Source organism: Oxyura jamaicensis, chromosome 1 (genome assembly GCF_011077185.1).
Source record: "Oxyura jamaicensis isolate SHBP4307 breed ruddy duck chromosome 1, BPBGC_Ojam_1.0, whole genome shotgun sequence".
NCBI classification, from domain to species: domain Eukaryota; kingdom Metazoa; phylum Chordata; class Aves; order Anseriformes; family Anatidae; genus Oxyura; species Oxyura jamaicensis.
In genome coordinates, this window is record NC_048893.1 from 187029789 (window position 1) to 187045503 (window position 15715).

General features: G+C 42.8%; 1 protein-coding gene across 2 annotated transcripts in view; it reads left to right on the forward strand.

Moving 5' to 3' along the window:
• The window catches only part of ARHGAP20 (Rho GTPase activating protein 20), a 62495-nt gene that overhangs the window by 21399 nt on the left and 25381 nt on the right, over nt 1-15715 (forward strand). For both annotated transcript variants that reach the window (XM_035326803.1, XM_035326809.1), the window contains exons 3-5: nt 6664-6834; nt 12273-12422; nt 14277-14318. In XM_035326803.1, the coding sequence (XP_035182694.1) occupies nt 6664-6834; nt 12273-12422; nt 14277-14318 (363 nt within the window). The remainder of the gene's footprint in view (nt 1-6663; nt 6835-12272; nt 12423-14276; nt 14319-15715) is intronic.

Consider the following 15715-nt stretch of genomic DNA (forward strand, 5'->3'; position numbering starts at 1 on the left):
AAAAAAAAAAAAAAAAAAAAAAAAAAAAAAAAAAAAAAAGACATTGCAGCCACTAAGGCACCCTTACTCAAACAGGATCGTATATTCTAGTACTTAGAAAATAACTAATGCTCTTTAAAAAACTGAGCAGATCTCACGTATTTCGTTGCACTGAAGCTACTGTACATTATAGTGATGGCCTAGGAGACTTGAACAGAGTGCTGCAGAAAATAGACTTGCTATTTCTGGAATGCTGTGCTGTTTTCACAAAGTGCTGCTTTAACTGTGTAAGATTTACCATAGATAACAAAAAGCAAACGTGCCCAGCATCCCCAGAAAGAAGCTCCCTTAGCAGAACAGGAATGAAGTTGACAGCAGATTTTCAGAAACAGGTTGGTAGTCCGTGTGATGAAGAGTTTTATGCTTGTCTCTCCAAGTTCCTTCTATAAATAGTCAGTTTGAGATTACAGCAGCATACCAGCTTTCTGTCAGCTCATACCTTACCTACCACCTTCCTGGAAAGCACTCCTACCCTCCAGGCTGATCCTTTTTGTGCTTACTTTCACCCTCCGGGTATAATTATTATTTATTATAATAAAGTGCTGCCTAAGCTTAGATGAAATGCATATTCCAAATCTGAAGTGGGAGGACGCATGAAAGATCCTGAGCACGTGGGTGGCTCCCCAGTGCATCGGTCGTGGCTGCAAGGCAGTGGCAGTAGCGAGTGGTTAGCACTTTTACAAATGCAAAGGACTATTATTACCTTTTTTTATTTATTTGTTTTTAATCTGCCTGTCTAAATAGGTCTCTGAACCTGCAGATTGCTCTGTGTGGGTGAGCTGTGTCTGCGCAGAGCCTCTTTCATGGCAAGAGGAGCTGTGAGTGCTCAGCCAGCCCTGAAGCCAGCAGGACTTGGCATGGCCGTGCCAAAGAGCTGGTGAGGACAGGGCAGGCAGGCAGAGCTGTGGGCATCCTCATCATCAGCATCTTACTCCATCCATAAAATGGCTTGTGAGTTTGTGCCAAGCCAGCAGCTGTGTCACAAGGACATCTCCAGCTAGATAGTGTTAACACACACAGCCATTTGTCGGTTTCTGCCCTTTTCCATCTATAGCTGGATTAGAGCAAATGAAAAAAAACAACAACTGTGTAGGACTTTGATTGTCCCACAACTGTTCTTCAAAGACAAAGTCCCTTGCTGATGAATTTCAGAAGACCTGCTGTGTGTAAAGCGGTTGTGTCCCCTTTTTTCCTCCCCCAGCCTTTCTAGTGCGGGCAGGGATTCTTTTCAAGCCATGCACCTTAATGAGCTACCAGTATGACAGAGGCTAAATTCATCAAGAGCATATGCAGAACCATTTCTGTGGCCTTGCCTTCAGCCCAAGCATAGCCATGTGGTTTCAGTGTACTGGAAAAGCTCTTCTTTCACTGCGTTTCTTTGCTTTTTTCTTTTCACACACAGAATGCGATGATCCGTTGTCATGATGCTGCCAGGTTGGCCAGGATGTGGTATGAGACGCATCCAAACCATCATTTATGATGAAATTAGATAGGTGTTGAAGTCCTGAAATGTTAGCGCTGCACTTGAGTGCACCCTGAGCAGCCCTGGGATGCGGATCAGTGCTCACTGCTGTGTAACAGGTTTGGGTTTTTTCTGCCTTATCTCAGGGGAGACAGGGCTGCACACTACATCGGAGCTGTTTTCTTTTGGTTGCCTAAATAACAGTTCTCAATACCTTAATGAGTTAGTTATGCAAAGTGCTGTCTAACCACACAGTGGGGGTAATATGCCCGATGTGTTAAATGATTTCCATCAGCAAACAGCCTTGGCTTCAGAGCTCCAGCTAAGAAAGCCTGCCTCATCAGCAAAAATATGAAGCAACCATCTCCAGGCTGACACTGAAGTTTCTTCTGACAGGAAGTTTTAGGAGCCAGAAGTGTCTGAGAAGGAGACACAGAAAGAAAGCGTAAATATTGTTACCTGATTTCCAGTACAAGCTCTGTTAGGAAAATGGCAGGAATTTGACAGAACTGCTTTTGGGAATATCTCTGCTGGTCCCAAATCACGTCGTCCCTGACTGATCTCTCCATTTTGGCAAAAAAATCCGTAATGTGGGCTGGACTGCAGACGTTTCTTACTGTGCAGATAGCTGCTGTTTTCACTAGCCTCCAGCGGGTGTGAATAGCTCCGGCTTCTCTCAGTGGGTTGCTCTAGCCCAGTGCTGTGACTCAGTGGTGAGAAAGTAAAGGCAGAAGTTGAAAATTCATACGCTGTGTTTTTCCTAAAGATAAATTACGGGTTCTTTAGGTCCACCCAGAACTGGATTTTGAGGTATACAGAATAATCCTGTGGCCTCCGAGCACCACGAGGAGGTTTGGCATGAGGCTAACTTCATGAGGTTAACTTCAGAGGTTAAAGAGCAGAGTGTTGTTTTATTTCTATAGGTATCAGCCATGGAGAGAGCATCGGGGCTGTATCTTTAGCTGCAGAAGTTATCATCAGAGGAGGGAAGTTCTGGCAGAGGACAGTAGCCAAAACAACGGAGTGGGACTGAGGCTGGAGCATGAGCAGTGTGCAAGAGGGATGTCATGTAGCTGAGATACCTGCAATACCTCATTCCAGCTTAAGTACCTTGGAGAACAGATTGTTCCCGTGAGGCATTTTACAGCTTAATCTAAATCATAGACAGAGTGAGGTCATCATCCACTGAAATCAAGGGGGGGAGCTTCCCATTGGCATAAATGACATTTGGATTGTGGATTTTGTAACAGCTTAACATAGGCTGTTAAACTCCCGTTGGAAAAATATCACTTCTTCCATTGTTGTCACTACAAATAAAAGCACAATAAAGCTGACAACTCCACTGCACTAAGAATTAAAATAAACACCTTGGCGATCATTCTGTTCAGGTATCTGTTTTACTGGGAAACCCCAAGGAAGCTCCACAGGGGGAAGAACAAGTATTCCTCGTGCTTTTGTGGCTTCTGGTAAATACAGGGTTGGTGAAGTGAGCACTGATGTGTTTGCTTTCATGCTGAATGCCGTGGGGATGTATTTTCAGTGTTTGGCTGACTACTCATAGCTTTCGACTTCATACGTTACACCCACAAAATTGAAGTGTTCTTTTAAATCGCTGTGTATTTTAAAAAGGCACAAAATGCCTATTTTGATTAATATGAAAAATAATAAGTGTAAAATCTAGGCCCTGGAAATGCCAGGAGAAAAGTCTTCAATTATCTTTCCACTAATTTCAGGCAGTACAACGATTTTAATCTATTCCTGAATAACTCCGTAGATACCCTCAAATTCTTGGATAAAACCATGCATGGAAATCTCAGACCCCCAAATATTAAGTTTATGCAGAAATACCCACTTGAGACTAGACAAATAGAATGGCAATGGCGTCTGAATTTCAGTATTAGCCTGGCTGCTACATGAAGGGGAACACTGATTGCTGACTTTGCAGGATAACCCCATCTTTCAGAAATTAGTTCACAGTTCCTTCTTAACAAGCTAGGATGAAGGTTTTTTTGCTGCTAAACTGGAACAGTGTTACTTTGTGGGGTCTTATATGTGTTGATCTTAGAAGAAATTTAGGGGAACACAGAGAATTCAGAAAAGGCATCACTGACTTTTACTTTATTAATGCTACCAGAAGTCACATTGGCTTAAGGACTGATTTTTGCATAATTCTATTAGAAGGAATTTTCAAGAGTGCTTAGCACTTTTAAAAAATTAGACTCATTTAACGGCCTGAAAAATCAGTGAGCTATTAAAAACTGAGCTCCAAAATCACTTCTCTTACATAAATCCCCACGCCTGAGGGTATAGCTGATCTGCATTTTCCTCATTGTAACAAAACTTGTGTTTTATCCATGACATGTAACAAAGGAACATCAATTGAGAGGATCAAAAGCATGCTTTCTGAAATGCATTTTTGTCACTGCCGTTGAATTTCCCCCCGTGTTCCTTCATCAATGGGCTTTAGAAGGCCTGGTTGACTTAATAATGGCTTTGATTTTTTTCTCTTTGTTTCAAAGAAAAAAATATTGTCACTTTTTTGTAATAAAGCTTGTCTGGCAAACTCTATTAAACTCTTATTAGAGTTCAGATGATAGAGATGTGTGGAAGGAAGTGGGTCCAAAAGCCAGGTTTCACTAAAATGACTGATATTGCATTTTCCTTTTACAAAAAACAAGTTCAATTTGCTCAACCCCTGGTGGCATCAGTAAACCCACTGCACGTTCCTTTGCTAATCTGCATGACAAAGATTTTGCTTAGTTTAATTTGGGAAACTCCTGGGATTACAAATCAGGATGATGAAAATATGCAAAGAGGAATGATCAAATTCAGTTGTCCGCATGCAGATGTATGAGACTGAGCCTGTGGGAGCGTTGGGGGGGACAGGCACTTCAGCGTGGCTTTATGAATGTTTCTGCTGATTTGGTTACAGCAGTGGAACATTGAAGGTTTTGTTCTGCCTATTGTTACTGGATTCAAATATAAGTGAGTATTTCACTGCTTAACCTTTGAGGTAAAGGCCATGCATGGCATTTACACAGGTGGGCTGGTCATCCTTCCTGATTTCTGCCCAAGTTTCTGGGCCAAGTGCTGCTAAGGAGTTTATGAAAGTGAGTCCCAGTAACTAGTCATGGTGAATGGGTGGATTCCCCGTCACACAGAAGTGGCCGGGTAGGAAAGGTGCTTGTTCATCCCACTGATGTTGCTGGCCACACATCCCAATAAACACCCAACGTGTCGGACCAAAGCTCCTCTCTCTGCCTTAACCTCCATACTCCTGAACATCCTTTCTGTGTAGGAACAATCAAATAAGTTTGCATTGTTCATTCTGCAAGCTATTCTTCTTCTTTCTTTTTTCCCTGAAGGAGCAGGTAATTAAAGACAAGAGAGAAACTGTCAATTAAGTTGAGGAATTCTTTCAAAAAATTCAGGCTTCCAACCAGAAGGTGGAAACCAAGGAAACCAAGATCCTCACCAGCTCCTCACAGATCAGTGAAAGCGTGTCCTTCTAATGTAGGCCAATCGCAGAGCTTATCCTTTCTCTCCCTGCTGTCAGGATTTCCTAAATAATTTCCTGAGTAATCCAGCCACAGGCATCAAGGAGAGAAGGGTGGGAAATCAGCCAGGCTCTAAGAGAGGTGCTAGGAGGTTTGTAATCTTCAAAGAAGATTACAGTTTTCTCTGCTCACTCTTGTTTTCTTTCATATCCCTCCCATGTGTTTTGAGACTTTCACTTTGTAATGTCCATTTCTTATAAAGCCCCAGCAAAATCAGTAAGTATTTGTCTTTCTTTCCAGTGGGGACAGGAATAAACTGTAATCTCAAAGCTGCTCACTTCAGCCTTTCCTTGCCAAGATGGTCCAACCACATTGTAGCTTATTTTTTCTTTCTTTTATTTTCTTTCTAACAAGAAAAAATGAGTAAATACATTTGATTAAAACCAGAACTGTTGCATTCAACCAAAAGGAAGTGTTTCATTTGGAGGCACCTCTAGGGAAATCAAATGATTGAAAGGGTATATTTACAAATTCTGGGGAAAAGATGCTGATGGGTCTTAATTTTAATCTGCAAGCTCATTCGGCAAGGCACACACAAGGTGCAGAAGACCCAGGTTCAGTTCTCTCATCTGCCTGGGAGAACTGGAAGCCACGTCTCTGCCTTTCCAGGGCAGAGCCTGAGCTGCAATCAGATCCTAAAGAGCCCTAGAGGAGGAGAGTGTTCGCCTCAGCCCCTCACATCGATGCAGTTCAACTCTGTATAAGCAGACATCTGCTAGAGCAAGGATCAAAATGTAAGGATATCCTGTCTGGGTGAGTGAGCTGACCGTCTGACAGAGAAACTGCTATTTCTGCTTCAGTAACTAATGAGCTACTTTATATCAGGCTGAACAGTTAGATCAGGACCAAGGGAATCCTGTCACTACCATCAGTGAAGTCTGACTGCATCCTACTCGATACCTCCCTGGAAAAGATCAGCATCTTCCACCAGGGAGCCTGAACAGTACCACTGCCTCCCGTAGACCCAGGTTTGGGTTTTCCAGCGCAGCACAGCCACCGACCAGCACAGTCCTGCTCCAAGCACACAACCAAACCCTGCAACAGGAGCTTCCTTCAGTGCCTGTGGGTCGTGCGCTGAGAGAGGGAGGCTGAGCAGCCCCTTCTCGTGTTGCATCTAGCAGGTGGCCCATCTCCAGCAAGGTTCAGTTGCACCTCATGTTTGCCCATGGTTCTGAATAATTTCTATAAATGGCTCTTAAGCCTGAATACGAGTCCCCTTCTGACCAAGGAGGGGTTGAGGATATCCATTCATCATGCTAATGCCTCCTCTCTCTTCGGGGAGCCTGCAGAAGGTTTCCTCTAAGGATGCAAACAAAGGGAGACAGATACAAATAGGCAAAATGGAAAAGGCTGCATTTTAATTATTGTCATTTGCTAAATGCTACCCATGTGCTTGTGATGTAAAAGATTCGGTAAGGACAGTCCCTAGCATGTTTTGCATAAGAATCAGATGGATGAGGTGTCATTAGTGTCTCTCTAACCCTTCACTGAAATGTGCTCAAATAAAGTGCCTTTCGCCGCAGGTGTGTGAAGTCACTGCCTGGTCCTCACTCATGGGCAATCTGCTGAATTGTGTTCCTTTATCCCCTCTATTTCCTTTCGCAGGGAAGGCTGCTTCTCCCCCATCAGCCCCGAGGCATGTCCCCTTGTGCAGTCGTTCATGTGCCACAACAGGACGTTTCTCCTCGACTGCCACGTGCAGCTCAAGACGGGCCTGCAGACCCAGGAGCGACACCTTTTCCTCTTCACAGACCTTCTGGTTGTTGCCAAGTCCAAGTGAGTATGGCACTTGGGGCAGTGCTCCAACAGAGCAGCCCTTTTTCTCAGCAAAGCATAACACGGATTTCCTTAATGCTTTTTTTGGTAGTAAATCTTCCCTAAATCATACAGCAGCTTTTTATTTGGTCAGAAGGAGTTAGGTGTCTGACCTCTCTAGGCCCTTCTGAAAACCCCATAACCCAGAGAGGAAGTCCAGGCCGCAGCATTTTAGAGGAGTAGCAGATGTCTGGAATACATTGCTTGCGTTGTATGATGTTCCCTGCTTTGGGGACTCACTGCCATAGAAAAGTCTCACCAGAGCTCAGCTGTGTCCATGGGGCTGCCTTGAACTGACGGCTATGTTTTAGACAGGCCATCTTCAGTCCAGTGGGGTGGCTGTGTCACAGAGAGATTATGGGCCTTAACACTTAACCAGGGAGCTGCTTTTATACACCCCAGTGATGGGCAGCTGTATAAAACCAGAGACTGCAGGCGGTACCACAGTGTTGGTCTTGTGCTGCGCCAGGAGGAGCGTGGGGACAGGGACAGGGATGGGAAGCAGTGCAGAGCAGTCTGGGTTGTGTTCATGTGCAGTCAGGCTTGCTGCTGAGCTCTGATTATTCACTCTACCATTCACAATTAAATCAGATTTACAAGCTGCATCTAGCATGCCAGCTTCATGCAGCATTTGTGGTTTAAGGCAATTTTAGAGGGTGCTTTCACTTGTTGTTATGGGGAAAGAATCATAAAGGATTCTGATGCAGCTTCGTTCTCTGTTAGGCGCTGTTTGTGGTTTCACAGGGTGGGTAATCTGGATGTGAATCCTGGGCTTTTGCAATGTGTCTTGTCGCTTAAGCAGTTGTTTCAGTGACTGCTGGGAAAAGCCAGAATAAATCTGCATTTTCTGTAGAAATCTGAACTGTGTCCATTTGAATCACACATAGTAAACGTAACCCCCCAGCTGAACTTCTTAACCTTATGTGGTGTGACAACACGGAGAATATTGTATCCAAAACATGCTCTGCTATGGGTGGGTGGTGAACATAAAGATATTTATGGGGAGTCTTGCTATTCTACCAACAGTAGCAGTAATATTGTTACTTCATTTATCTGTGTTTGTGTGATGTTTAGGATGGGGTTCACCTTGCCTAATAGAAGCTTTCAAATGTTAGGAATTTGCAACTCATCTAGGCTTCCAGGCTCCTTTTGTGTCACCAGGAGGAAACCAGCACCTCCCTGTGGCAAACTCACACTTTTAGGAAAGTATTGACGGTGTTGAAGGGAGTCACACTGCTGGGGGGCTCGCCCTGGCTGTTCAGTGGGCATAGTCCTACTTCCTGAGGTGTAAGCTCCTAAACTGCAGAGGACTGAAGGCAGATGAGATGAATCCCTCCCACCGTGGTCAACCTGCTGAGCAGAAGTGAAGTTACAGCCCCGCGCTGGGCTGTGCAGTACTGTGGGTTTGTCTGGGTCCCAGTGGGACTGTTTGCATAGGAAAGCCCTCCTCTGTGTAACCACTCCGAAATATGGCTCCTGGGGAGTAATAATGGCTCTTACAGAACTCGATTGGATGCAGTGAAGAGTCTGCAATGTTTGAAGAAGGTGAAAGAGAACAAATTGTACTTCTGTTTGTGCAAAAAAAGGAGAAAAAAAAATCACATCTTTGCTAGAAATGGTAAAAATAGTATTCTGTGTGATATTACTTCATGTATTTTAAAGAACTCATCGGGATGTTCTCTCTATGGCTGCCCTGTCAGCAATTAAAGCATCAGAGCTGTCACTAATGAATACTGTTTTAAAAGCAGCATTTTTAAAGATACAGCATACTAAAATGCCATTACCGACAAAAGGAGAACTTGGCTGGTATGTATGGCTATGCAGCCATAGCAATGATTGCTAATGACTTTGCTAGGGGATGCAGAGTCAGGACAGCACATCGCCAGGATAATATCTAGACAGAGTTAATGGCACAGTTGAATCTGATTTAACTTCAGAATTATTCCATGTGGAGGTGCTAAGGATTTGTAATATTCTTTTGCGTTGGGTAGTTTTTCAGCTTGGGGCATATATATACCTAAGAGATAGCCTAGGTGCAGCTCAGTGCTGTACAGTGTTGTCTCAGCAGGAGGTAGCCAGTCACTGCACAAAGGGAGCTCATGTGTCATCAGACTCTGTGTGATCATCAAATGTGTACAAGCTTTTTTCTGAGTAGAGCACCAAGTATCTTGTGGCTTGTGAGCTGGCTGAGTAAGCTCCTGTACAGCACTGAGCTCCTGCTTAAAGGCAAGGAATCAGCACTGCTCCCATGGAAATGTGTGGGGGGTGAGGCCTCCACAACTGGTTTGCATGTGACTTTGGACAAGGTGCCTGTAGGTTTGTTTTCTGATACTTTCTAATCAATTTTGAAATGTAGGCATCTTTTCAGTTCATCTATTAACCCAGCTTATGAAAATTAGACTAATACTTGCTCTGTGTTTGTCTCTCTGCTGCCCCTTCCTTTACTTAACTTCATGTGAGGACTGTCATAAATTGAGTGAAAGTTTTTCTCACTAAACCAATATTAAGAATGTAAAATTTTATACTGTTTTCTATTTACTGATTAGATTTCTTGCAGAGAGTGTGTGTTTTAATTTGGCAGAGTAGGTCTTTCAAGGGCCTTTCAGTTCATTGATCAAGGTTTTGCATGTAAGATTTTGTATGAGAAGCACAGAGAAAGGGTTTCCTCTTTCTCCTTCATAACACATGCATGTCTATAAACGCATACATTTTAATGTTATTTTCTCAGCGTGGCTGGGTATACAAATTAGTGGTTGAGTAAATAACATGGAATTATGGTAACAATCTCCCAGTAGCTCCATTAATGCTTTTGTCAGAAGATTCTATGAAGGAGATTAGCAAATCTAGTGAGAAGTTAATCTTCCATCTGTTAACAGCTGCAAGGTATCCAGTTGCCACTTAAAGAAAGCAAAAGGAACTGAATTTGTTCTGTGGAGGTAGAACAACTTGGGATGTATCGATACCTACACCACCGATGTTCCAAATTTTCTCTTGATTTCAGTGCGGTTTGGATCTGTCTGATATTTACAGGACTTCCTTAAAAATCCTCTTCAGTAAAAATTGTCTTTAAAAAATAGATTGTTATTCTTTCACTTTTTCAAATGTTCAGCCATGCTGCTGCCTTAGTCAGTGAAGATTTATTCATTTCTAGAGGTAATGCTTTGGCACTTAAATGGAAGATCCGCATTTCCCAAATGCTGAGAACCCATGGACTGCATAAAGGACGTGGCAGATAGAGATAAAATTATACTTCAGGCTCTTCAGATGTTAATGGAGGCTACTGTTTCAGCGCCTCTGGAAACCAGGCCACTTGAATACTGATAATAGCTGAGAGCTGTGACAAGGCATGGCAAATAGGGTAAGAATATACATCAGGCGTGATTGGGAGATCATCTTTGTGCTTCTGCCAACACCCTGCCAACACCCGCTACTGGCACTGGAGGGGTCTGGCTTTATGAACTGTAAATGCTAAAGAAGTAAAATGGTGTGTAGAGAGTTCGCTTTACTGGGTATTTGAAAAAAGACATTGAGGGGAAAGGGAGGCTCGACAGATTGATTCCCGGTGTAACACTCTTATTGCTAGAGCTGGACCAAGACATTTTTGCAGTTCATTCTGTGGTCTGTTAGAGCCATTTTCATATTCATCTTACCTGATAGATCACATGTGCATATTGAAATATTCCCCTATATTTTAAGCTTCTTTTGAGTGGGGTAACAAAGTGTAATAGATTAAAGAGAAGTGAAATGTACAGCTGATAGGAAACACCATGGTATAGTTTAAAAAATACACGAACTTGAGATGGTATTTTACTGTATTCTGTAGTGGTCTAATTCAAATACAGCTTTTTTGCCAGTTGTGATATGCACTCGTGGTCCTTTCATACCTACCACTGTAAATGTTGTTGGGTTTTTGTCCATGCTCCCTCCAGAGACACCTGTTAGCACAACGCCTGCTGGAAATCTCATACCAGTCAGGGTGGTGCAAGTTCATCTAAGTCCTCTTTAAAGCCACAAGCTTAAAGTGCTTTAGTGTTGCAGACTGTATTAGTTCAGTCTGTCCTAAATCAAATACCTTGTAAATGAGACTAATCTCCGAGAAGGTAGTCCATGAGTACCAGAGCCATAAGAAACTGCTTACCTGGCATATTTATTTATAGAGCACTAATCACCGTGGTGCCTGGCACTGTCCCCATCCACATTTGCAACACTGTGATGAGCTGACATGCTCTTGTTAGCAGTCCTTCAGTTAGAAGGGCAGAGCATTTTCAGGGAAGGGCCATTTTCCCTCCAGCTTTTCCCTGCTGGCCCAGCAGGCTCATAGCTTTACTGTACTTAAACATTCAGTAGCATAAAATACAAGGAAGGGCAAAATTTAAAAAGTTTGGAGAAATCATGTAAGGTATCTTTTTTTTGTAAATGAAGAATACAGGAAGTGTTCTCACAGGAGCACAGCTTTGCAGAAAAGGAACAGGAGGGCCTGGGGGTCAACAAGTTGAACACGAGCCAGCAATGTGCCCTTGCCACAAAGAAGGCGAGCGGTATTCCTGGCTGCATTAGGCAGAGTATAGCCAGCAGGTCAAGCGAGGAGATCCTTCCCCTCTGCTGAGCACTGGTTAGGCCACACCTGGTGTGCTGGGTCCAGTTCTGGGCTCCTCAGTACCTGAGAGACCTGGGCATACTGGAGAGAGTCGATGTAGGGCCACCAAACTGGCACAGGCTGCCCAGAGAGGCTGTGGAGTCTCCTCCTTGGGGATCTCCAAAAGCCGCCTGGACGTGGTCCTGGGCAGCCTGCTCTGGGTGTCAGATGTGACCAGATGGACCCAGAGGTGTCTTCCAACCTCAACAGTTCTTTGATTCTGTGAAGTCCTGTCTCATTCTCTAAGTGATGTAGGCCAAAAGCTGCCACGTAGTTAGCTCATGGAGGCCAGACCTGACCTGTGCTGTGGTGAGCACAGGTGGCGGTTTTGTGTTTGTTCTTTAGAACTGCTACATTCAGTCTGGCCTAGTTGTTGCTACTCAGAGTCACCATAGTTGTTGACCTTGGAGCTAAGCAATCATACTATACTATAAACACCTCAGTGACATTAAGTCACTTAAAGATGAGTCCATTGCAAGTGAAGATGATTTGGAAGGGAGCTCCAGTCATGGGCAGAAGTTTCTCCACAGGAAAGGAGATGTCTAGGGATGCCACAAGCAACCTGTTCGATCCCATTTAGATCAGAAATTGCTATATTTTTACACACAATCCAAACAAGACATTGTTTTCATTGACTAAAGCAGGAATGCTTCTTCCAGCAAGTCCTTTCAGATGTTCCCAAAGGAAGAAGAAAAACTGGGTTGTTTAACTTGTCTTGCTATGTTTTCATGTATGTGATATACCTGTGAATTTCTGCCGGCAGGTCACACTCTCATTTCAAACTAAAGTGCCAAGCACGTCTCTGTGAGATGTGGACAGCATTTTGTACAGAAGAAGTCTGCGAAGGCAGCACAGACCCAGACAGGTCCTTTGTTTTGGGCTGGCCCACCACTAACTGTGTGGCAAATTTCAGGTAAGAAATCAGATGTTTTATTTACCAAGTTACTGAAACATTTTTAGGCTGAAAGGTAGAGACTATCACAGATTCATTTCAGCACCATTGAATAGGAAGCAAGAATGTATTGATTCTTAAACTAGTTCCTTTTACTGCTGTGAGCAAGTCACCCTTTATGTCTCATTTTCTGTCTCTGGAAATGTGGCAGTGATACTCTTCTTAACACTCTTATCGTGCAAAAAAAATGTGAGAAATATGATTTGGCAGAGCATACTCTGCTGCAAGCTTGCTCAGTTGGAATTTTCTTTTTTTTGGATATAATTTGACAAACACTTTGGTTAATTAATGAAATGAACAAGCTGTAGTAAACAATCAAACTAATGAAAGGATCAAAGAAACTCTCACAGGACAATTTTAAGCAGAGAAGCTTGTATTGGAAGTAACAGGAAACATAGAGTGAAATTCTGACCTTGTCCTATTTCTCTTTTTAATTAAATTATGCCAGAGAAAATGTCAAAACTCCTCCTAACGCAGAATATCAAAGATTTTTGGTCCATCTTTGCAGCATTGGCTGTAGGACACATAAAGGCTGTAGAGGTAATTTCAATGATTAGGCTAATTTTGCTCTCACCAGGAGGGCTCTGTCGTCACTGTGAATAAGGGAGGGCACCATCCCACTTAAAGCCCAGATGCTTAGCCAAAGTGATTTGGCTGGGTCTTGGAAAATGCATTTTCCCCTTTACCAACAGAGAGCAAAAGCTGACGCATGCAGCTTAATTTGTATGTCACATTGTCCATATCCAAAGAAAATGCTATGCGCAAACTGCTCGTTGTTAAGCTGTCTGTGCTATTTATGATTTTTTTTCACTTAATAATCTTGAAACAAAGCTGAAATTTCCTATTGATTTTCAGTTGAACTCCTGCCAATAAATACAAGCTTTGTTCTAGAGACAGTACGTGATCCTTTATAGCTTTTAGAAAGTAGGTGAGTGTGCAAGCAATAGCATCAATCAGAACAGAGTCAGAGATTTTATAGAAGTGAAATTATTTTATGTCTGGAGTTACACAGAAAGTCTGAGACACCGTGCATGAGTATGTAGGTAGCATATCCTGCAGAACTGAAGCATCCAAAGCAGTATCACAGTTTTAGTGTTTATGAAGTGCATGCCCCTGGAGCAGCATCATTCAGTTGGTTTGTAGTTCCCTAAATTCTTGCTCTGAAAATGTGAAGAACTTGATTTGCATAAGCAGCAGTGGGAATAGCAATTTATCCATCTGGGGCAGGATTTAGATCAAGAAAGTTGACACAAAATTAGGTTAAATTCCTTGCACTGTCCTATTATTAGCTACATTTCACTGGATAGTTTTGTATCCTTGAAAGTGTGTAAATGAGATAAGCCTTAAAAAGTCCAAAGTTAAACATTTCTAAGTAAAATGGGACCTTTTTTATTGTGGTTTATATGTACTTTTTAATGTGGTGGTAAACCAAGTATTAAATAAGAAGAGAAATAAAATAGTGGAAGAAGAAAGAAGTCTATACACCTGAAGAAATACCTCTAAACTTTTGAATTAAGCTTTTATTTTAAAGTGGTCTGCTTCTCTATTTGCACATCAGTTTCTTACGGAATTCACTGGTAAAGCTTTGATTTCTGTGATAAAGATGATATCTGGGGCTTTTGATCTCCATGGGAGGCTTCTCAGTTCATTTTACAGGGAAACAGTTTTTTCATTCAAATCTCCCCCCAAAATTATTTTTTAATGTATTTATGGAAATTGCAACCAAGAAGCAGTCCATTTCACCGTGGGCTGTACAAGGGCTATTTTGGTATTAGAATGACATCTGATTTGTCCCTTTTTCTGTAATTCCTGCAGGTCGGCAGAACAAAAGGAAACATGGCTCTCTTTTTTGCAAAGGTACTTTATTATTGAGTCTTTGAAGACATTGCAAAGAGTCCCAGCCACCTAGACCAGCGATCCCTGAGCTGTCATACTATGATAGATAAAAGCTCTTTCAAAGTGATGTTAAGAAAAAAGTCATCCCACACCTTCTCCCTGGAGAAGACAGCATGCACCCTTCATGCAATGATCACTGCCTGAGGAGGAAAACTCTTTTCCCTGTGCCTTAACATGGCTCGACACAAAACCAGAGGAATTTGTGATGTGTTTCCCGCCCTACACTTTTGTAGGAGGCACTGCCACCATTGTTCTATTTGAGCCTGGGGCTTTTTCAACACTGATAGAATCTAATCAGGCCGAGCTCAGGAACCTCTGCTCTAACCTATGCGCTGCTCCTGCCTGGCTGTATCCTATCTGAGTGGAGAGCAGCGGGGCTGGCTTTGGTCTTATAAAACATGTGCCAAGCCAGAGGGTATTACAAGAGTTTTTGGATAAACAGGACTGTCTCAATTCAGTCAGCATTTTGGACAGAATATTACTATAGGTGGTTTTGTTTTCTCTACACCTAGATCTTCTGGTTGAGGTTTGTGTCTTTATCTGCTTCTTCACGGGGTTGTTTAAATCATTTTTGCTGAGGATGATTTCTAATTCACTGTTCTCCTGTTCAGTCAATTTCTCTGTCCTGGACAATGGGCTGTAACTGATTTCAGTAGAAGCTGGTAGTGCAGCGTAAGGTACAGTGATCAGTAGGTTTTGCTCTTCTTTTTTGGCTAAAAGTGTCCTGTTTCTGCTGCAGCCCATTCTTCATAGTTAGGCCTTGCTGTAGAGTCCCTCCTGTGCAACCCCTCTCCTCTGGAGTTTGCATCCTTCATAAGTAATTGTCATGGTCTCAAATAATCACTGAATTACCCCGTAATTGTGGTATAAGTCCAAATCCAGGATGTGGATTCTCTGTTTTGGTGAATCTTCCCAAGGCTGGTGGAGAAATGAAGCATAAGCTCCCTGGGCCTAACCTTGGCTGATCTAAGCTGTGAGGACCAGGGCAGCAGGAGCCAGGCTTGTGTGGGCTTCCCAGGATACAGACTGTAGGGAATGAGTCCTCTTACTAAACGAGAGTGATGCCATGTTGATGGACTCTTCAGAGAATTTGCGGGGAAGTCCACATGTAGATTTTAAGAATGGTCTCTTTGCTGCTTACTCTGATTCCTGCAATGCATCAATTCTGATACAACAGGGTGTTACGAGGGGCCATGGTCATCATCCCTTCCAGATAATGCTGGAGGCTCTCCTTTCGTCAGAGATCTTTCTACTGTTCTAAATCTGGAAATGATTTGCTTCTTGTCCAGTTACTGCTTGATCACTCTTAAAATCTCAGCCTGATGATTTCAGTATTAACAAATTACTTTTTTTGTACT